At 44.0% G+C, this 24,153-nt stretch overlaps 1 protein-coding gene across 4 annotated transcripts in view; it reads left to right on the forward strand.

Annotated features, from left to right (window-relative positions):
• Positions 1-24,153, forward strand: part of LOC126266596 (alpha-1,3-mannosyl-glycoprotein 4-beta-N-acetylglucosaminyltransferase A) — a 705,207-nt gene that overhangs the window by 451,377 nt on the left and 229,677 nt on the right. For 2 of the 4 annotated variants that reach the window (XM_049970912.1, XM_049970915.1), the window contains one exon: positions 12,118-12,186. The exons of the other annotated variants lie outside the window; for them this stretch is intronic. In XM_049970912.1, coding sequence (XP_049826869.1) covers positions 12,121-12,186 — 66 coding nt within the window. In that variant the 5' untranslated portion in view covers positions 12,118-12,120. The remainder of the gene's footprint in view (positions 1-12,117; positions 12,187-24,153) is intronic. 4 annotated transcript variants of the gene reach the window in all.

The following is a 24,153-nucleotide window of genomic DNA, read 5'->3' on the forward strand; positions in this document are numbered from 1 at the left end:
CCCATCCCTCTCAACTGCCTTATGCCATGTTGGAACCAGCGCCTGTATATCCGCACGGTAAAATTCTGGACCAACTTGTTGGAGCCACTGTTCGACAGCGTGCACAAGGGAGTCATCATCTTCAAACCTTGTTCCACGAAGGGAGTCTCCCAGTTTCCCAAAGAGATGAGTCACATGGAGCCAGGTCAGGACTATAAGGCGGGTGTTTCAATGTTGTCCGTCAGAGTTTTGTGATCGCTTCCATGGTTTTTTGACTGAGATGTGACCGTGCATTGTCGTACAACAGCAAAACATTCTGCTTTTGCCGATGTGGTCGAACACGACTCAGTCGAGCTTGAAGTCAGTGTTGTCACGTATGCATCAGAATTTATGGTGGTTCCACTTGGCATGATGTCAACAAGCAAGAGTCCTTTGGAATCGAAAAACACCGTAGTCTTAACTTTTCCAGCCGGTGGTGTGGCTTAGAATTTTTTTCTTGCTTTAATTTGCATGATGCCACTCCATTGATTGCCTCTTCGTCTCTGGTGAAAAATGGAGCCATGTTTTATCACCTGTCACAATTCTTCCAAGAAATTCATCTCCACCATTCTCGTACTGTTCCAATAGTTCGCTGCATACCGTTTTTCTTGTTTCTTTGTGAGCCAGTCAACATCCTGGGAACCCACGTGGCACAAACCTTTTTTAATGCCAACACCTTCAGTATTCTGCAAACACTCCCTTTCCCTATCTCAATATAGCGTGACACTTCGTTCACTGTGATGCGTCTGTCAGCAGTCACCAATTCGTTAACTCTCTGCACGTTGTTTGGAGTGTGTGCAGTACGAGGCGCATCATCACAATGGCTGATTGGCACAAGACATACAGCGCCAACTCAAGGCCATATGGTGTGGGGTCCTGTTGGAAACAACCACAAATTAGTTGGTGCCTTTACAGTGCACTGTGAACGTCGTGACCTACGTGAAAGACTTCCTGCGACCTGTAGCCATTTCTGCACAACACTCCAGACGCTATTTTTCAGCAAGACAGTGCACGACCACATACTGCTGCACGAACACGTGACTTCTTGGTATCACAGTCCTGGCTATTACTCTAGGGGATCATTATGAACAACACTCATTGCCGGCTGGATGCAGTGTTTTCACTGCTGAACTGGTCGCCATCTCTCGCGCCCGAGAGTATATCCACTCCTGCTCAGGGAGTCCTTCGTTATCTGTAGTGACTCCCTGAGCGGTTTTCGAGCTATCGACCAGTTTTTCCCTCGCTCTCGTCTGGTGATAGCTATCCAGGAGTCCCTCCACACTCTTGCCCGTTGCGGTCGCTCTGTGGTCTATGTGGACCCCGGGACATGTCGCCATTCCGGGAAATGAACCTGTTGGCGTGAAACTTCCTGGCAGATTAAAACTGTGTGCCCGACCGAGACTCGAACTCGGGACCTTTGCCTTTCGCGTGCAAGTGCTCTACCAACTGAGCTACCGAAGCACGACTCACGTCCGGTACTCACAGCTTTACTTCTGCCAGTATCCGTCTCCTACCTTCCAAACTTTACAGAAGCTCTTCTGCGAACCTTGCAGAACTAGCACTCCTGAAAGAAAGGATACTGCGGAGACATGGCTTAGCCACAGCCTGGGGGATGTTTCCAGAATGAGATTTTCACTCTGCAGCGGAGTGTGCGCTGATATGAAACTTCCTGGCAGATTAAAACATTGTGCCCGACCGAGACTCGAACTCGGGACCTTTGCCTTTCGCGGGCACACAGTTTTAATCTGCCAGGAAGTTTCATATCAGCGCACACTCCGCTGCAGAGTGAAAATCTCATTCTGGAAACATCCCCCAGGCTGTGGCTAAGCCATGTCTCCGCAGTATCCTTTCTTTCAGGAGTGCTAGTTCTGCAAGGTTCGCAGAAGAGCTTCTGTAAAGTTTGGAAGGTAGGAGACGGATACTGGCAGAAGTAAAGCTGTGAGTACCGGGCGTGAGTCGTGCTTCGGTAGCTCAGTTGGTAGAGCACTTGCCCGCGAAAGGCAAAGGTCCCGAGTTCGAGCCTCGGTCGGGCACACAGTTTTGATCTGCCAGGAAGTTTCATATCAGCGCACACTCCGCTGCAGAGTGAAAATCTCATTCTGGAACCTGTTGGCGTTTAGCCAAACCGGCTGTCGGTGCACCAGCCTTGGAGATTGGCCTTTCGGAGAGTGACCTCAAAGTCAGTTTTAGCAGACCTGGGGTGAAGAATGGCGCACCCTTCCTTCACCCGACAAACTTCGGGCCATCAAGGAGGCTACCGGTGCGTGGCGCTCCTCCTTGGGAGTCTCTAAGGACTGTTGCCCTCTGCCGGCTGCGCATTGGCCACACCTTGATAACGCACAGCTGTTTACTACGCCGCGAGGACCCGCCTTTGTCGTTGCGGGTCAGCTTTGACGGTGGACCACCTCTTGTTGGACTGAGCGTTTTCAACTCCGCTCTGGCAGACGTTTACGCTGCCTGATACGCTTATCAGATGTCGTTGCGCTGTTGGAGTTTTATTCGTGCAGGGAGTTCTTACCGCTTGATCTGTTTGTCCTTATTTAGTGTTGAGTCTGGCCTTTGGCCTAAGATTTTAGACTGGGGTTTTTAGTGCGTTTCTTGGTGATTGGCTTTTCCTTTTTTGTTTCTGTGGTCGGCCAACCACTGTCACACTCGGTGTGATTTTAATTCCTTTTTTCTGATCTCCGTCTGTGTTTTTTGTCCTGTGTCGACTCTTGTCACCTCCATTGTTCGTACTTATTCTTTGTGCGAAGTTCGTGGGAAAAGGGACCGATGACCCTAGTAGTCTGTTTCCTTCAATCCCACCAACCAACCAACCAACCAACCAACCAATCCTGGGTCGCCAGATCGCCAGACTCGTCGACAATCGAAAACGTGTGGGGTATGTTGAAACGACGGGTGCAGCGCTGTGATCCAATGCGAACCACCACAGGTGAACTTCGGAACGAGGTGAGTGCAGCATGGATGGCTGTACCGCAGGAAGCCACTCGCGCCGTACACGCGTCGATGAACGCATGAAACAAGGTGTACCCATGGAGGACCCTGTGCCTACTAGGCGACGGGACACGTGCTGAACAGAGGTGACTGAAATGCTAATCACTTCTGTAGAACATCCTAATGTACATGTCCTGTGAATACGAACATCCCGTCTGTAGCCGTTCGAGGTGTCCTGTTTCTTCTGAACATGAGTGTAAATGTAGATGGTACCTCCATAAACTGCATAACACAATTCCTAGAAGTGCATTCTTAGTTAAAGTAGTGTGAACTCACAAAAATGGTTGCAGACAGAATTTCATCAGCTTGTTAGTCCTTCGCCCTGTAATCGGTGCGTAACAGCTAGTGTCCTTGAGTTATACAAGCCCACCGATCAAAAAATTAGTCACCTCTAGAGAAACCTTTACAAGCAGCATCTAATACCGCTAGATTCCGCCCAAGGGCTCGGTAACCGCCCGGGAATCTGTTCGGGAGTGCATGCACAAGGTTGTATAGTGAAGTCACTCGCTGAAAGTTGGCTCGCGCAGTTCCGCAATATTGCAAGGATGCTGATTCGAAGTTTCATCCGCTGCTCCAACAAGTCGCACAGATTTTGTGTGTGTTCAAGACAGGTGATTTTGGAGGCCAGTCGAGATCGGGAGCATTCCAGAATTAGATTTTCACTCTGCAGCGGAGTGGGCGCTAATACGAAGTTTGGAAGGTAGGAGGCGAGGTACTGGCGGAATCGAAGTGAGGACGGGCCGTGGGTCGTGCTTGGGTATCTCAGTTGGTAGAGCACTTCACCGTGAAAGGCAAAGGCCCCGAGTTCGTGTCTCGATCCGACAGACAATCGGCTGAGATGGGGAGTGTTCAGAAATACGTTCTCACATTCTTCCAGCCCGATGACTATTGCTGTCTGTCGCCTTTGTGCCTGTGTGAGCAGTGGCCTCTAGAGATATGATAGACGCCAAATGTTCACTGCATGTAGTTCCCGTTGCAGTGCCCTCTCATGAACGTGTTGGGATGCACATTCATACACTGTCTGCAACAATTCCTGTCGGATTTGGAAGAGATTTTGATTACAAGCCCTGGCACATGGCTCCGATCCTTCTGTCACGATCTCTTTTCGGTCACAATTCCAACATCGCGTTTCGTAGACACGTTGAATAGTCCACCGCGAACCATCAACAAATCCAGGAACTTCACACCATATCGCCATGGACACGGCCAAGCACAATTGCCCCTTTTTGCCACTCTGTTACGTCCTTCGATTTACTCATGTTTATGTACAATGTCCTTATGAAATAGAAATGTTTCACCTATAGCTACTGCCACATGTTAACGAAGAGGCAGTGGGCGCGTGGTTGAACACGTGACTCAATGTCTGCGCCATCTATAAAAGCTTAAAGATTCATCTGCGCGCGTGTACAAGGGTGGCTAATTTTTTGTCCGGTGAGTTTACTATTCCCATGTCTACTCAGTTCTTACGTAAGTATTTTTTCTGAGTAACTAATGCTCGAAGCATGTACAGTTCCCAAACTACAGAAAAGGACCGTAAGAATAACCAGAAAAAAGTAATATGGCTTATCGTTGATATTTGTTCAGAACATTGGAAATTTTAACTACACCATTTGAGTGCATTTACCAATCAGTTACACACTTAAAATGTAATCTTAAGTTCCTACACAATCGGCTATGCCCAGATTTGCATACGTTCAATATCCCTTCTTAGTCCTGTTGGGTACACGTCCATCACACTAAAACAGTATTTTCGGATGGCTCTCACGAGTGTTCTGTAAGCAGTCTCGTTTGTAGACTGATAGCATTTCCCCAGTTCTCTACCAGTGAACCGAAATCAACCACCTGAATTACAGGGAGTGAACAGAAACCTTCACTTCGGCTACAGTGCAGGAAACCAGTTGGTATGCAAAACAGCTCCAGTCGCCTCGGAAGGTATAAATACAGGTCCTGTGTCGTTTTAAAGGTAATTTTACACCATTACTCCTGCAAAGTAGTGGTAAGATAAAGTAATGATGATGATGGATAACGATCACGCATACTTCTCTCCAAAGTAGACCACAAAGGCTTAATATTGAGATCTGGGATATTGTGGTTACGGTGGAGATCCTCGTGTTCATAAAACCAGTCATGGACGATTAGAGCTGAGTGAAGAGGACTCCTTTAGCTCTATCATTGGGGAACAAACAGTATACTACGAGATGGTCCTGATGACTCAAAATAGCTTCATATTCGTTGGTAGTAATGCGACCGCGTAGGATAACGAAGCGGCCCATGGATTAAACCACTGGACATTAAAATTGCTACACTAAGAAGAAATGCAGATGATAAACGGGTATTCATTGGACACATATATTATACTAGAACTGCCATGTGATTACATTTTCACGCAATTCGGGTGCATAGATCCCGAGAAATCAGTACCCAGAACAACCACCTCTGGCCGTAATAACGGCCTTGATACGCCTGGGCATTGAGTCAAACAGAGCTTGGATGGCTTGTACAGGTACAGCTGCCCATGCAGCTTCAACGCGGTACCACAGATGAAGAGTAGTGACTGGCGTATTGTGACGAGCCAGTTGCTCGGCCACCATTGACCAGACGTTTTCAGTTGGTGACACATCTGGAGAATGTGCTGGCCAGGGCAGCAGTCGAACATTTTCTGTATCCAGAAAGGCACGCATCGGACCTGCAACGTGCGGTCGTGCATTATCCTGTTGAAATGTAGGGTTTCGCAGGAATCGAATGAACAGTAGAGCCACGGGTCGTAACACATGTGAAACGTAACGTCCACTGTCAATGCAGACAAGAGGTGACAGACGTGTAACTAATGGCACCCCATACCATCAAGCCGGGTGATACGCCAGTATGGAGATGACGAATACACGCTTCATATGTGTGTTCACCGCGAAGTCGCCAAACACGGATGCGACCATGATGCTGTAAACAGAACCTGCATTCATCCGAAAAAATGACGTTTTGCCATTCGTGCTCCCACGTTCGTCGTTGAGTACACCATCGCAGGCGCTCCTGTCTGTGGTGCAGCGGGTAGGGTAAAACCAGTCATGGTCTCAGAACTGATAGTCCATGATGCTGCAAACGTCGTCGAACTGTTCGTGCAGATGGTTGTTGTCCTGCAAGCGTCCCCATCTGTTGACTCAGGGATAGAGACGTGTCTGCACGACCCGTTACAGCCATGCGGATAAGATGCCCGTCATCTCGACTGCTAGTGATACGAGGCCGTTGAGATCCAGCACAGCGTTCCGTATTACCGTCATGAACCCACCGATTCCATAGTCTAACAGTCATTGGATCTCGACCAACGCGAGCAGCAATGTAGCGATACGATAAACCGCGATCGCGATAGACTACAATCCGACCTTTATCAAAGTCGGAAACGCGATGGTATGCATTTCTCCTCGTGTAGAGGCATCACAACAACGTTTCACGCCGGTCAACTGCTGTTTGTGTATGGGAAATCGGTTGGAAACTCTCCTCATGTCAGCACGTTGTAGGTGTCGCCACCGGCGCCAACCTTGTGTGAATGCTCTGAAAAGCTAATCATTTGCGTATCACAGCATCTTCTTCCGGTCTGTTAAATTTCGCGTCAGTAGCAAGTCATCTTCATGGTGTATCAATTTTAATGGCCAGGAGTGCATAATAATATGGCTGCCCAAATTACCACCGAACCCCCGCCATGTTTGTTTTGTCACGTATACTCAACCAGAAGTTAGAAACTGTATGAAACAACTCATCCGAGCAGGCGACTTTCTTACTTTCCCATAGCTCAGCTTTTACGGCTTCTGCACAAAGTTTTTCTGTAACGGGCATTTGCAACAGTGATAAGTGGTTTTGGAATTCCAGCTCGCCGCGCAGTTTCCTGCTTATGGAGCTCGCTTCGTGTTTTGTTGCTGACAGGGGTTGCGAGTGCGACATTCGGCTCTGCAATGACTATTAAAGCTGTCCTCTTATTTTTCGTCACAATCGTCTTCAATGGCCGACTGTCACGATAACTCGACGCACATTTTCATCTGCGTTGTGACGTAGCTAATGACTTTCCTCTTTCCCCGTGAGCGGTAAAAACCTCCGATACGGTCTCTCTTGAAATACCAAACATTTCGGCTACCTCGGTTACGGAAGCGCCCACCGAACGAGCACAATCAATCAATTTACTCCCGTTAGAATACAATTAGCTCCGACTTAATGCATCCACAACTACGGAGAACTGTTTTGACCACGACTGACACTGGCCACGTAACGAAGACGTTCCACAGGTGCCGTTTGTGGTCAAATGCAACAGCGCAGCCTGAAGAGCGCAGTGGTTATTACATTGGATTCGCATTCGGGAGGACGCCAGTTTAAATTCGCGTCCGCCCATCCAGATTAAGGTTTTCCGTGATTTTCCTAAATCGCTCCAGACAAATGTCGGAATGGTTCCGCTGGAAGAGCACGGCCGATTCCATTCCTCATCTCTGAAACAATCCGAGCATGTCCTCAGTCTCTAACGACCTCGATATCGGGGGCAGGTTAAACCCATTTTCCCTCCCTGCAACCTGAAGGTGTGGGTAGCATCTGCATTTATGTTCAAGCATGCATTTCTCGCTGTTTTTACATTTTTGTCCAAACTATGTACCTACAACTCAACCTCTCTGTCTGTTCCATTTCATACAACTAAAAAATGGACCATTGCAGAATATGGGGAGTAGTTCGCAATTGGTTCACCACTTCAGCGACAGACAGAAAAAAGCCATTATTTACGATATTGACAATGGCTGTGATGTGGGGTCTGAGTGGGGTACGGTCAACTGTGTGTGTGTGTGGGGGGGGGGGGGGGGGGAGGGGGGTGCCCCAGGGTTCAGTATTGGGGCTACTCCTGTTCCTTACTTACATAAATGATACGCCCTGTAGCATTAAGAGTAACTATAAAATATTTCTGTTTGCTGATGACACTGGCTAGGTAGTAAAGGATGTTGTGTGCGATATTGGCTCGGTTTCATGTAGAGCAGTTCATGGGTTGTAGAAAATAAACTAATGCTAGATCACAGTAAGACTCAGTTTTTACAGTTTCTGACACAGTTCAACAAAACTTGACGTTTTAATTTCACAGAATGGGCATATGGTTAGTGAATTGAACATTTCAAATTTCTAGCTGTTGAGATGGTAAATGTCGTGGAAAGCCCACGTTCAGGATCTTGTTCAGCCTTAATGCTGCAATTTTTACTATGCGAATGGTATCTGAAGTAAGTGATAGTTTGATACGGAAATTAGTGTACTTTGCTTATTTCCATTAGCGTATGTCGTATGGTATTATATTTTGGGTAGCTCCTCCCATTCAAAAGGATATTTTCGGCTCAGAAACGCGCGGTTCGGACAATAAGTGGTACAAGGCGAACCTCTTATCGACCCCTGTTCAGTAGTCTGGGTATTTTGACATTGGCCTATCAATAATATATATATCACTGTCATTTCTTGTTAAAATATTAGTTTATTCCCAAGAATAAGCAGGTTTCACACAGTTAATACTCGGCAGAAATCAAACCAGCATTTGGATCGGATGGGGGCCCATCAAACCAGTCAGAAGATTGATGATGATTCAAAAATAAAGAAATAAATAAAACCTCCGAGCGAACAAGATCGTTTTCCGGTAGATGGGTCGAATGAATCCACCTGGCGGGAAAAAGACTTCAAAAATAATCCAGTCTGTGACCCTGGCCTGCACTATTTTTGAGTGAATGAATCGTTATGGCTGAGATGTAGGGCAAATAAAATAGAGCAAATAAATTATAGTGCTTGTTAAAGATAGGACGCAAAATTACGAGCAATAATTCTAATCTTTTAATGATTTAGGTAAAATAAATCCTAGAAGAAAATCCCTGTGATACAAGGTACTTTCGGTGCTTTATTGTAGTCACAAAGTATAGAGAACTGCCTGAAGTAATGTAGAATACATTATAATAATACGTAAACTGGCAACCCTACTCAGAGACAAAGCAGTAGAAACAATAAAAAATTCGGCTTCAGCACAGCACAAAAAAAGATAGCACACCAACAGATATAATTGTGGCTAGCTCGGGTCGAGTTCATTTTTCTATTCTTTTTTTTTTTGTGCGAGTGGTGGCTGGCGGAGTAGAGGGGGGAGGGGGGAGATTGTGTTACTGGCAGATTATATAAACCAGACAAAATTAAGGAAATATGTTGCAAAATTAAATCGTATCTAGTAAACGTCAGTGACGAAAACAAGATGGTAATAGTCAGTCAGGTTGGGGACAGGGAAACTGGAAGAACTTCCCTGGTAACGGTATGTTGGATACGCACCTTGTTGAAGTATAACCATAAAACCCAAGCCAATCAGCGAAAGAGATAAACGGAAATGCTTGTATGTAAACTAACTTGCACCACAATAATACCTGTTACGCTAAAGACCGCATTTTCTAATTCAGTGAACCGAAGGCAATGGTGGTTTCAGCTGAAAACTCAAAGCTACGCACTTTTAAATTCCTATGGCTGGTTGCGCTACACGGGAATTTTCCGTGATACTTACTGGGTAGAGTTTGATTATTAAATCAAATACGCTAGAAATATGGCATTGTCATTAATTTGGTAAGGCAACCTGTACTTCAGAATTAGCACTGCTTTAAAGTAGCCGATATGTGGTACTTTAGGGATTAACGTTCTTAATAATGAAATGCACAGGTTACACGTTTCAATTTTTCATAATGTTGAGCGTGTTAAGATGCTCTATACTTACGGCAGATAGGCAGAACTTTAGAAATGAAGTGGAAAGAACAGCAAGGGCATGGAAACCGGGCACCAGCCATTCAAAATTTGCAGAACACCTTCGGCAAGAAAACCAACCGACCACGATAGATGACATCAAAAAAGCCACATCAGTAACAAAAAACGTCTCCTAAACCTCCAAGAGAACATCCAAATTCGAAAAGCAGCATAGAGAAGAAATACAAGGTAAATGAGCACACAAACATCAGGCGGCACACTACAAAAAAGATAACGTATCAAGCAATAGCAAAACACACAAAATGGCGAAACGATTGATTCTTCACAACACAAAAAACTGAACATCTTTAGTGTTAGCTGAAGTGCTAAAACTGACAGATACGTGGAAGAACATGAAGAAAGACGTAAACAACGAAAAACCGTAAGTAACAAATAGAATTAATACCTTTTGTAGTAAGTTAAAGCATGCGAACTATTCATAACACTAGCAACAAATTTGTAAGAGAGAAAACCATATTGTTGCAATGACCACTGACAATGTTTCAGAATAAAGCGAAACGCGTTTGGTCTTAATAAGACTTTCAAAGTTGCAAAAGGCGGGGTTTAACCTACGCAACTTGTATATCTGTAACTTCGGAAAAAGAGACAGAAAAATAAACGTATAGATCATGGATGTTATAACAAAAAAGAAGATTGCAATTAAAATTTTAAATTCTTTTCCTCAGATCACTTTCTTTATAACAGTCTAGAAATTTCTGCCTACAACGTCACTTTGAAGTTGATATCGTCGAAAAAATGATGGGAGAATCATTTAGAAAATCCCTGGCCTGTTGTTAGACTGCCAGATGCACTCTAAAATGTTCGTTCACCGGACAAACTTCCACGCTCATCGGTGACTGGCTACCGTTTTATGATTGTAGCTACATAGTCAGGCAGCAGTTAGAGTTGACGGTAAATTGAGTTGATGGTTCAGAGTAGTTTCAGGGGTAAGACAAGGCTGCAACCTGTCTCCACTGTTGTTCATATTATTTATGGATCATATGTTGAAAACAGTAGACTGGCTGGGTGAGATTAAGATATGTGAACACACAATAAGCAGTCTTGTATATGCGGATGATTTGGTTGTGATGACAGATTCGATTGAAAGTTTGCAAAGTAATACTTCAGAGCTAGATCAGAAATTTAAGGACTACGGTATGAAGATTAGCATCTCCAAAACAAAAGTAATGTCAGTGCCAAAACAAAAGTAATGTCAGTGGGAAAGAAATACTAACGGATTGAGTGCCAAAGAGGAGGAACAAAGTTAGAACAGGTGGACGGCTTCAAGTACTTAAAACACATATTCTCACAGGATGGCAACATAGTGAAAGAACTGGAAGCGAGGTGTAGCAAAGCTAATGCAGTGAGCGCTCAGCTTCGATCTACTCTCTTCTGCAAGAAGGAAGTAAGTACCAAGACTAAGTTATCTGAGCACCGTTCAATCTTTCGACCAACTTTGTTGTATGGGAGAGAAAGCTGGGTGGATTCAGGTTACCTTATCAACAAGGTTGAGGTTACGGGTATGAAAGTAGCTAGGATGATTGCAGGTACTAGTAGATGGGAACAATGGCAGGAGGGTGTCCACAATGAGGAAATCAAAGAAAAAGTGGGAATGAACTCTATAGATGTAGCAGTCAGGGCGAACAGGCTTATATGGTGGGGTCATGTTACACGCATGGGAGAAACAAGGTTACCCAAGAGACTCATGGGTTCAGCAGTAGAGGGCAGGAGGAGTCGGGGCAGACCATGGAGAAGGTACCTGGATTCGGTTAAGAGTGATTTTGAAGTAATAGGTTTATCATCAGAAGAGGCACCAATGTTAGCACTGAATAGGGGATCATGGAGGAATTTTATAAGGGGGCTATGCTCCAGACTGAACGCTGAAAGGCATAACCAGTCCTTAAAATAATGATGATGATCTACACAGCTGGCTACCGTTTTATGATCGTAGCTACACAAAGGTGCGTCCCCTATCTCTGGTTATTCGAAAAATTTTGCTAGAGCCTAAGCCATTTATCGTGCTCTGACCTTCTCAAGTTGTTTTTCTACATACCGCACGTCTTAAAACTATAATTTTAAACTGAACAGCCGTCCGTTCTATGGTTTAAATAGTAAAACATTGCAGCAGTTACTTTTTTCCTTAGCACTGCGGGTTCCAGCAATCTCTTCCCATTAAGAACGTTGGTACTGTATGTGATGTCTGCGTATGTGGTGGTTTGGCGTGCAGTTGTCTTACATGGCTTTACTGCGCTCGGAAAGTCGGAAAAATATAATTCTAGTGTTCTTTTACGCAATAATTCAAGAAAACAGTAACTGTTGTGTGTTTACTTACAGGTGATGTGCCTCCTTCGTTGTGCAGAAATTCACACACGTGATAAACATCACTGTTTACGTGAAATCAAGGTAGGGTACAAAAATATTACGACAATGTGGCTTCCCAGAGTGTTCGGATGCAGTCAGTGGTTTTCCCTTTCTCGTGAGTTACAGTATTTACATGAAGCTGCCATAACTGTAACACCACTGACTTCATAAATTTTCAGTTACACTTAATTTTCTGTTCAATACAATGTTGTTACATATATTGAGTACAATTTGTGAAGAGGGACTTATTCATATATTTCTCTACAATGGAGGCACAGCAATAGTAAGCAAGTACAAAAATTACAATTCTCTAACGTTGGCGTGTATAAAAATTGCAAGAATTATTTTCCAACTTTATGATTGCAGTGAAATTATAAAAAAGTTTGCAGGGCACTCGGATTGGTTGCACTTAATAATGAGAGAAATTACTGAAACTCGTCATGTTATGCACGAGAGAGAACCGTAATTAGTGCAGTGTTTTACTGGTCAAATCTGTCATTGACAGATTCGAACACACACTTTTTGGCGACAATTAAGTGTGCATATACAGGGTGTATGAAAAAGAATCATCCGATTTGGCACGTCTACATTTCTGAAACTAATATACATATATAATGAATTTTGTATTTTGATGAACGGGAAACTGATTTTTTCGCATACCTTTCCATGTGTGTTCAATATGCTCCTCTTAAGATGCACGGCATATGTCAATGCGGTGTTCAAATTGTTTCCTCACTGCAGAACGAGCATGTCTTGAGTTACAGCTTCCACAGCTGCGATGTCTCAGTTCATTCGTTGTTGTTCTAACGAAGGCACATAGGCAGTGTCTTTTATAAACCCCCACAAGAAATGACATTCAGTCAGATCCGGTGACCTTGGAGGCTAGTAATGTTGTTGCTTTGTCACCTTCACGAAGAGCCTGCGGTAGCTGAATTTTGTATGGCTTCATGTGTAAGCGTCGACGCAACACAAGCCAGACGGACATCGGGGGCATGATGAGCTGTCGAGCTGCACGGTGAAAGGATTTCTGCTGACTCCTTGTAAAACTGTCGGATGCGTTCGACGTCTGTGTTAGACATTTGGGGACGGTCCGGCGATTTGTCTTTACACAAACGACCTGCTTCTCGGAATTGTTCTTGCCATCGTCTAATGCTCTGTGCTGTAGGAAGATCCAGACCATAACCTAGTACGAATGTACTCCTTTAAAGTTCGTTTACTAGACATATTGCTAGGAAAGTAACGTAAATAAAAAATAGTGTATAGCATTTGGTTTGTACCGGAAGTGCATAATGCTAAAGATGGTCAAATTAATGAGTCGTGAGCAGTTGTTTACTTGTGACATGCAAAAAGTCTGAGACGTATTAGTACTTCTTGTCACGTCTTCAAACTTTTTGCATGTCATCAGTTTACAACTGCTTACGACTTTCTTTTATATATTGAATACCTGTCGTCGTAGATAACAAACGAAAAGGATTACAAAAATCAGGTTATGTTGAATTTAGGCTACTATAATAACGACCAAATATAACAAGAAAACTAACGTATCCCTTCTACCCCACAGTAAGTAGGCCTATTAAAAACGATCTTCAAGAGCACCTACAATTAGTTACTATGAATGTTCCAGCAACAACTACTGCGGAAAACATGCTTACAACTTGCCTGTGTCAACAATCAGGCAATAATACTGAAAGCAAAATAACGCCTAGTGTTCTGATTCGGAACGAAATAAAGTTTGACGCTACAAAGTCGAATGAGCATGGCACAACAATTACAGGAACTTTCCGTTTCCAGCAAGGACTGTCAGATATTGGCTTCAGAAAAGCTTGTGATGCTACCAGTATGCACGAACTGTTAAAGAAATAAGAGCTCAAATGTGCAGTAAATTGTAAAAGGCCTACCTGTTTTGCGTGACTAAAAATATTTTACAAAAACTGACACCTTAAAATCAGTTTTCTGAGCAAAGTGAAGAACCAAACATTTTTATAGGTGTAACTAAATAACTATTTCGGATAATATATACCATTAAGAAAGTTGTACCTGGACTTTATTACAAACAGTTACTCATTCATTCCTGACTGGTCATTTCAGACTGCAACAAGAAGTTACAAATTTTGCCAAAGATTACCAAATTCAAAATATTGTTTCTAGTACAGTAGGTATTTGGAACCGCTGTCATATGCCAAAAACAATACTGTACAATTACTAACTTGTTTACTTCAAACATGAAGGCCTACAGAGTTCATAACAAAACGCTTCATTATTTCAACTCGTATTTAAGATCGCTAATTACGTACTAAAACCGATATACAGCTAAATCGAACATGCATGCACAACGCAAAACAAGTCTCTCAATAATCCAAATACCTTTTAATCATTTCCAAAAGTCTTCTTAACTTCAACTCAAAAAAGCACTGCGAACATAAGAAGCGCGGGAGACGTTTGGTAGAAAAATGGCGCCAAAGCTAATCAACCAATCACGGGCAACTTCACCTATGGCCACCCTCTCTGTATACAGGCTCTCTAGTCAGTGTGGCCCACTCAAGAACTGACCGACACAGGGAGACGACCGACCGACCTCTTGAGTGAGCCATTGACCTGCTGCGAACATTTCATATTTGTTTTAATTTGACCTCTTAGTATGGCAGCCACTTGTGGCATGTTGTACAACATGTAAAAGTCGTATTGTTTTATCCTGGACGAATGTTCAGAACCGAAACCGGTAAGAATAAATGTATGGAATCCAATATAGCAAAGGTGCTATGCATTTTTTGAAATATCGACAGTTACAGACTTTCTAACATGGAATACGGTGATAACATTGCCAACTTTATGGTTAATATAAATAAATATGGCGTAATTCAAAGCTAAGCTTTAAACTATAACCTAATCAAATGACTGGAAAACGTGCGTCTTTTGGCCTTTTATGGTTGTCTTTTACATACACTAAAATAAATGCAAAATGCTCTTCACCTGAACAGTAAACGCAGTTAGGGAAAGGTATTAACTTTATCAGTTGGTTCGTTTACATTGTAGCCGTGTGGCGCGCTGTTAATGTAGGGTTATAAAAGCTGGCCCTCTTCTTCCGCTCGCGGTTAAAATTAAAAGCGTCATGTTGTAAGCACTGGTGGAGAGCCCAGTACAAAATTGCTTTGAAGTTAACGCCATCCTTTGCATAGTGCTCCTTCTTCTGGCTTCACTCTAACTGCACACTAACAATAGTAGTCATGGGGCGGAAGTGAAATTAAAGTGGGTCAGAGTTGCTTCACGTTTTAGGCAAGCTTCTGAGTACGTTGGTTGCTCTATTCTGCGGATACGGTTTCGGGATCCTCTTCAAAGAGATTTTCTTGTGCAGATCATTCGCTGCAGTAATAATGCATGTTACGGCTACATGCTTCACATTTCTCTCTGGAGCTACCGTCGAGAAACAGCAAGGTACCGACGTAATCGCTACATATCCAAATTCTACTTGTAATACTGCTGCCTATAGTATGATCTAGAAAATAGCAAATACCTGTTAGCAAGGAACTTCACACACGCAGCAAAAGGAATCCATTATGACCAGCACCACATCGAAGACTGCAGCTTCCGCAGAGAAACTCAGCACTTACCTGCAAACAATTTTGGGAATCGATCCAAGAGCAAGATAGCCGCTCGGGATTAGCTGAGCGGTCTCAGGCGCTGCAGTCATGGACTGTGCGGCTGGTTCCGGCGGAGGTTAGAGTCCTCCCTCGGGCATGGGCGTGTGTGTTTGTCCTTAGGATAATTTAGGTTAAGTAGGGTGTAAGCTTAGGGACTGATGACCTTGGCAGTTAAGTCCCATAAGCTCACACATTTTTGAGCAAGACAATTGAGACAGCTGATCTGTTAGTATTTCAAACGACAGGTGTTTTCCAGCATAACAATGAAATTATATGTGAGGATGTACTGTTCCGAATAACTGTGAATGAAACTGCTAAATTTATTATTTATTTTTAAGGTCACCGTGAGGTAAGCGATAGTAAATATTAACACCAATGAACCAGGAGAAAAATGTTTACATGGAAGTTCTAGTGGTTATAGGTACACTGCTGCAACTTAAAGGGTTCAATCAGTCTGCCATAGCTTTACTAACTTGAATATTATGTAGTGAATAACGAATGCGAACAAGACTGTAACTTCGACATCTTCCACAGGTTAAGATGCAATTGAGTCGCCAACCAATAGGACGTTAGTAATAATGGGATTTCCTCTTCCATAATACAATATTGCTCACAAGGTGTCATACTCTCAACATGAATCCTGAACTCTACCTTTTCGGGCGCGTGAGGGAGTTGTCAGTTTGTGTACAAATAAACCTGTGCCCTAATGTAGCCCTTAGAGAGGAGCAGAGCAGTGGATTGCAGATCGACAAACATTCAGCATAGAAGTGGAAGCAGTCATACAGCCTGCAGTTATATTCCACCTTGCTGCTCATTACAAACTTGTACAGCTGTACGAGCGTCACAGGATTTCGTCCCTAGTCAGGACAAGCTCAATCATTAAGGTCTCAATCATCTTGAATTGTGCATCAGTCTGTACCATGAAAGTCGTGAGTCAAGCTACACACCCAATCACTTAATATGTGGAGACAATTGCAAGCTGTGGTGCAACAAGATTATATCTGAGGCTATTCTGATCATGTCCAATTCACTTTTTGCAGATACTATTTCTATTCCTACCATCCTCTGAAGCTCTCGCTACCTCACTGTACCTTCCTGCAAACAGTTAATAACTCTTCTCCCGAACGTTCTAACATAGATAACGAAATCTTCTACATGCTTCAGGAAACCGACACGATAACATAACTTACAAAAGTCGGCAAAGGGTCTTGTAGGATTTCCCTTTGCTATATCCCTGTAAAGTGTTCTGGCAACAGTTCACCAACCGTGTACTCTCATACAGCCTTATGGAACAGGCAGTGATGGCATCAGTTACCCATGTTGACTGGTTTGCCAATGCTACATAATCACTTTCGAAGGATAGGAAATTCAACGTCTTCGTGGACATGTTAAACATCCAAGAAAGGTGTGAATGAGCAGAAATTCACACAGATACATCTGCACATCTGTTACAAACGTGTAAAGAACACCAGACGTACTGAAATATTTACAGATACCGAATTATCTATTTAGTTCAAAAATCATACGGATCTGTACATCATATTAAGCACTACAGGTTATATAGGGGTGGGGCAAAGGGAGCTCACAGAAACTGGTTAGGCTTTGGAAAGATAGAATTCATTGTTCAGTAACAAATAATGTTTTGATTTATGTCTAAAAGCACCAACAGAAGATAAATTTCCAGTGATGGAGTGTGTAATGGTATCTAATTTCGAGTACCTTCGGTAGGCAGTCAAATAGCTCATTCTCACATGTTGGTCGTCTTGTGAAGTAGAGATGGGATCATTCTGGGAGTGGAAATGCCGCAGTTCATTGCAAATTCATGGGACGCAAGTTGAAGGTACTAAATCCAAAAATGACACGGCATGTCCTCTAGTTGTGTGGACTACGCTGTTCTCTGTAGGTTTTTCAAAATATGTAACTTTTTTCCAGAACACCTGTGACTAAATATTCGTCCTAATTCACCTGCAAAACTTCAGGCAGGTTTTAACCGTTGTTTCTCATAGCACTTTCCAGACGATTCAGCGACGATCTCGAACGAAGATTTCTGACTTCGCTGAAGAATAAAGAATTGTATCCCCTCCCCCACTCTCTCCTTCCCCCCTCTGCTTCCCAGTAAACCATGCTTACACTATAAAGAGAAAGCAGTTACACGGGTAGCATAGTAAATGTGGCCTGCATATGGCTTTTAGTTGTGAGAAATATCTCCTTAGACTTAACGATAAAATACATGCTGTTGTCGGAGAAAGAGTAGACGTGATCAGAGAGTCATACTAATCAGAGATCATTCTTCCTCGGTGATAAGAGTGTGTACGTGGTAAGGTTCGAAAATAAATATTTCTTAAAGGTAATAACGCCTACGTAGTACTAGGAGCTGGCTGAAAGCAGAAGTGAATAGCAGCGAAATCTTAAATTCAAATTTGTATATATATATATATCTCCTGCACGCCAGCGGTGGCGGTTTATCTATTGCTGTAAGGAAATTGATTGTATCTAGTGAGATCATTACAGATTCTGAATGCGAAATAAGGATGTTTGTAAGCAGCAAAGGTGGGCCAAACAAGGTAATCGAATGCTTTTATAGATCCGTCCCAGGAGCTGTAGTTGGAGAAAGCTTCGAAGAAGGCAAGGAGAGTATCGCAGACACTTTTTTCAACATGATGGTTCAGAGGGTAATCTCAGATTCGCCAGGCGTAGAGCGGGAAAGTTACGTCATGTAAACGGTTTCCAGTGGAAGGAATCAGATTGGAATTGTCGTGAACATGTTTCCTGAAAAGTACCTTCAGCAGTAAAAACACTGTCATCAACAGTAATCGGTGATCGAAAGTCCGTTGCAGCATCAGTGACTGCAGGTGATAAGAGGAATGTTAGGGTTACGAGAACAATGTTTCTTCTTTAAAGTGTGTCACCCACATACCTGTACTGCAATTATCTGAGCAGTCAGCATCAATTATCTGTAGACGAAAAATTTGCAGTGAAAGGGAATAAAATGAAAAAGTATCGCACAATTGTACAACACGCTGTAGACAGGAATGTGGTTCAATAGCCGTGTGTTTCAATGTCTGTGAAGAGAACATAATTACAGAGCGTTGTAGAACAAAATCTAAACAAAGCTAAAATGAGCGTAAGGAGAAAAGTGGGAGAACCGTTGAACAAATTCGTAAGAAAAATTTTGCCATACGATCTGACGTTAAGTAGTAAGATACGTTGGTCCCACGTGTTCAGTAAATAGGTCAAAATATCCTAGTCGGTAACTGATATTGCTCGCACAGAAACTGAGTATAATATAGGTCGGAGGCGCAGCTAATTCCTGTTGTAATGAAGTTTTCAGAGAGACGCCCATAATGAGAGATATGTTGCAGCAGTTTCAGAATATTGGAACACTTTTTATAGTCGCGTATTTTGATCTTGTTGGAGAACGAAAATGTTCCAAAAGCCTGAATAACTTTATTAAGGTGCGCTGCCAGCTGCCAGACGTGCAGGAAGAGTCCATACTCAAGATATAAACAATCGTTCGCTCGATGAAAGATCCGTACCCAAAGACTGGAAAGTTGCACAGCTCACACCAACATTCAAGAAAGGTAGTAGGAGTCATCCACTAAATTACAGGCCCATATCGTTAACGCCGATATGCAACAGGACTTTGGAATATGTATTGTGTTCAAACTTATGAATTACCTCGAAGAAAACGGTGTAATGACATGTAGTCAACATGGGTTTAGAAAACATCACTCCTGTGGAACACAACTTCCTGGATTTCCGGAAGGCTTTTTACACGGTACCACACAAGCGGCTCGTAGTGAAATTGCGTGGTTATGGAATATCGTCTCAGTTATGTTACTGGATTTGTGATTTCCTGTCACAGGGGTTACAGATCGTAGTAACTGACGAAAGGTCATAGAGTAATACAGTAGTGATTTCTGGCGTTCCCCAAGGTAGTGTTCCTTAGCTATATAAACGATGTGGGAGACAATCTGAGCAGCCGTCTTCGGTTGTTTGCAGATGACGCTGTCGTTTATCGACTAATAAAGTCATCAAAAGATCCAAAGAAATAGCAAAACGATGTAGAAAAGATCTGAATGGTGCGAAAAATTGGCAGTTGACCCTAAATAACGAAAAGTGTGAAGTCATCCACATGAGTGCTAGAAGTAATTCGTTAAACTTAAATTGGAAGGACCACACAGAAAATGTTGTGGGGAAGGCTAACCAAAGACTGCTTTTTACTGGCAGGACAGAAAATATAAGAGATTTACTGAGGAGACTGCCTACACTACGCTTTTTCGTACTCTTTTAGAATACTGCTAAGTGATGTGGGATCCTTACCAGATAGAACTGACGAAGTACATCGAAAAAGTTCAAAGGCAGCACGTTTTGTATTATCGCGAAATGTGGGAGTGTGTCTCACAGAAATGGTACAGGATTTGGGCTGGACATCATTAAAAGAAAGGCGTTTTGCGTTGCGACGGAATCTTCTCATGAAATTCCATGGGTACATGAACGAGGCTCCTGCTGCGGAAGTCCATACGCAGCAACGTTTGCTGAACGGTCGTCGAGATAGTGTTGACCAGTAATATGCGGAACACGGTGCACCACGTTATGAGTATGTTTACGATGCTCACAACAGCAACGACAAAAGAACTTTACAAAAATACTTGCAATTGCAAAGGAGACGTTTCACCTTACTCGTCGTCGGTGTTGTCATGTTACAGTCCATTACGGTGGTCTGGATGGATAATTTGGAAGAGTCGAAACATGTATTCTTTCTGATACTTTCGTTCGTTTCTCGCACTGTCAGCAATGAAAATGTAACAGTATTTCAGCTTTGAAACTGTTCTTGCGAAGTTTTACATACTTCGCACCACCACCACCACACTTTACGCAGTCCATTCTTCCCTCTTCTGGTAGTACTCCATGTGAGAGAACCCGCCGAAGAAACAAAGAACACCAGACATCCCACGCACTAACGACATCAATCGTCTGGGTTTCACTAGCAACTCAGAAATAAATCGCGGAGGTATCATTCAGAGCAACTACGGGAACAACGGGAAACAGATAAAAATGAAGATCACAAATAATTAATCACAACGCCCGCCACAGGAGTCGCATGATCGATTTAAGATCGCACGTTCGATTCGTATCGTTTCGACCCAGCGACTTCGATAGGCAATCATTCTTGGAAATTACCGGGAACACGGTGCACCACAGTTGATTGTGCGCCCGTTTTGGATAGCGCCGTTTTGCCATGCATGGTATACTTCAAACACGGCGGCAGGCGAACCGTTTACAAACTTAGCCGTTTTGGAAGTGCTACCACTCTTGCCCGGAAAGCCAATGATCACGCCCTTTAGAACTTCAGATACATCGCTCCGTTTCCGCATTACGCATTACGGCAACCGCACTCTTTTCCGCGTCTCCCCTCCACTGCTAGTGGTTCCACCTGCCGTCTGAGAGTGGTTATTGCACGTTGACGTCGAACATAGGCGGTGGTTAAATTAATGTGATTGACCCTTGTATTTCCGCACTGTCACTTAATTGAATATCGCACCAGGTTATTGACGGGAGTTACTAGCAAACAGAACTTCGAAGTACCACGAAGGAATTGTACGGTTGTTACTGTTCATTGTATCTATAGATGAACTGATGCAGTACGCCAGAAGCTCTGTGAAACTGCATGGGCGATGTTGTACCCTGGGTAAAAGTTGCGACAGAAAACCGAATCAGAGACCTGGAGGGGTTTCATGCATGTTGGAGGGGCGTATTGCATATACGAGGGGAGTTCGATACGTAATACAACGCACCTTTCTTAGAAATCAGGTTCGATTTATTCGGTATTCAAATACACTGTTATTTCTCATTCTTCTGGCTATGAAACCCTATTTTTCAATATAACATCTTCATCGCGACCACCTTACGCCACCGTACTGGGAGGCCCTGTATTCCCACGTAGTAAGACTCTACTGGTCTACGTCGATGCCAACGTCTTCCTGCATCAATAACATTTATCATCCACTTTCTGCTTCCTGCGGAGTGCATCCTTCATTGGGCCAGACAGATGGAAGACGGAAGGTGCGAGTTCCAGGGTGTAGGTTGGACACAAAAGAACAATCCAGCAAAGCTTCGTGAGCTCGTGCACAGACTTGCTAGAGGCCTTGCGTTTTATCAGCGAGAGGTAGTTAGTTGCATTTTTGCGGCGACGAACTCACTGACGCTGAGGTTGTTTCCTAAAGGTGGCACAATACACTTGAGTTCATCGTTGCACCATGAGGGAAGACATCGAACAGGATAACATCTTCAGGGACCCAGAAGTCCGTCACCATGGCTTTATACTGGCTGACGGTAGGGCTTTGAACTTCTCTAAAGAAGTGGTGTGACGCCACTCCATGGATTCCCGTTTGGTTTCCGGGTCGAAGTGATTAACGCATGTTTCATCGTCTGTGATGATATTCGACCAAAAATTGTTACGATCAGCCTCGTAACGTACAAGCATTTCCGTATAGATGGTCCTTTGTCATTCCTTGTTGATTTGCTAGGCTGCGGGGAACCCAGTGGACAGCCACTGTTCAGTGCCCCCAAGTGGTGAACTACCATGAGAGAACCACCACCTCCACCACCACCACAGACATCCAGGTGAGCAGCGAGATTTGATTCTGATCCATCCACCACCTCGAATGAATGTGTGTGCATGTTACAACTCTGCAGAAGTCACAGCTGTGTGCACCCCCAGGGGGCTCGCACCCCTTAACGGGTTCGTGCTTGGCTACCACAGGGTCCCAACCTTTGCAGCATTTTTTACCTTCCATGCTGCATGTCTATCGTCTTGCTATTCCTTTTCCCATCCCTTGGGGAACATGGCTGGGATGGCTACTGTCAGGACAGTCTCTCCACTGTTTCTCGTTCCTTATTTCTTTCTTCCTCCGCTTCGGCTTTCGAGGTTGGTCTTTTTCTTCTTCCTCCCTTTTTGCTCCTGAAGGTCACCCGCCTGAAGCGTAACAAATGATTGAATAATGTGGAATTCCAACCCCCGGGTCGACAGCTAGGGTTCGCACATACCCACTGGTACAGGACAGACCCAAATAGGGCTGATTGCTTGAGCTACTTACTACCTTCACAAATTGCCCATTGGTCCGTCTGTCAGGTGTCTGGGAGCTGTGACCTAAGGCGTGTGCGCCCCTTTCAGAAGGGGGTCCCCACATGGATCGCGCCATCAGACACGTTGGCAATTGTGGGGATTTTCTTGCAATGACCCACTCATCTTCACAGTTAACGTCTACCCAGTTGCACCACGGTTACACGTAGCTTCATGGCTTCACATACTGAAGATCGTCAGTCCTTTGCTACAGTAAATGCCTTTATTATTCAGTAACATATTGATGCAATTGCTGGCCCTATGAAATCCTGCTCTCGTCTATGAAATGCCATTTTGCTTTTGGAAACCACTTCTGAGTCTCGAGCACAACTACTTGCAGCTTTGCTCCTCCACGGCTATCCCGTTAGTGTGGAGGCTCATAGAACGCTGAATTCTTCCTGTGGTGTTGTTTATACTAGGCTGCTCCATGGCATGACAGAGGCATTAGTCCAAACGTATCTCTCTGACCAGGGCATCATTGCAGCCCATCGGGTGATGAGAAAGTTAAATGCATCCGTAATGGCCACACGCACTCTTTTTCTCACTTTTGATAGTGCTGCTTCCGTCAAAGATCAAAACCAGTTACGAAGTTATCACAGTCCGGCTGTACATTCTAAACCTGATGAGCTGCCACCAGTGTCATCGTTATAACCACACTCCATTGTCCCGTCGGCACCTGGCCGAGTGTGTAACTGGTGCTAGGGATGCTCGAGAGGGCAACTGTCCACCACCTTCTCCGTGCTGTATCAACTGCAGTGGCGACCATGCCGCCTCTTCCCGCCATTGCTGTATATGTCGATGAGCGGACTGTCCAGGAAATCGGATAAGGCACTTCTTCATTCACCTAGGTCACTCGTAAGTTGTTGGCTAGTCGGAAACGCTGCGCTCTCCCATCCAGCACTTGGTGCTGTTCTTGCTACATCTAGCTCCACAAAGAACATGGCCATGCAGACATGCGATCTCGACTGCGGTTGTGAAATCGCCCAGCGTCGTGGTAGCATCCTCCTCTCCTCCTCCAGCTGTGTAACAAGCCACCAAACTTTCGCTTCACGTGGCGAAATCACCTGCTATACAACAGGCAAGCCAGAAAGGACAGAAGGAATACTCCCATGAAGACTTTGTGCATCCTCCAGCCAACAAACACAAAAGTCTTCCTCTGCGCACCAGAGGGGCTCCAAGAAGTCAAAGAAAGGCAAACGGTCTTCTCCGTCACCGAATCAGAGATCCTCTCAGACGGTGTCACCA

The sequence above is a fragment of the Schistocerca gregaria genome, chromosome 4 (assembly GCF_023897955.1).
Source record: "Schistocerca gregaria isolate iqSchGreg1 chromosome 4, iqSchGreg1.2, whole genome shotgun sequence".
Classification (NCBI taxonomy): domain Eukaryota; kingdom Metazoa; phylum Arthropoda; class Insecta; order Orthoptera; family Acrididae; genus Schistocerca; species Schistocerca gregaria.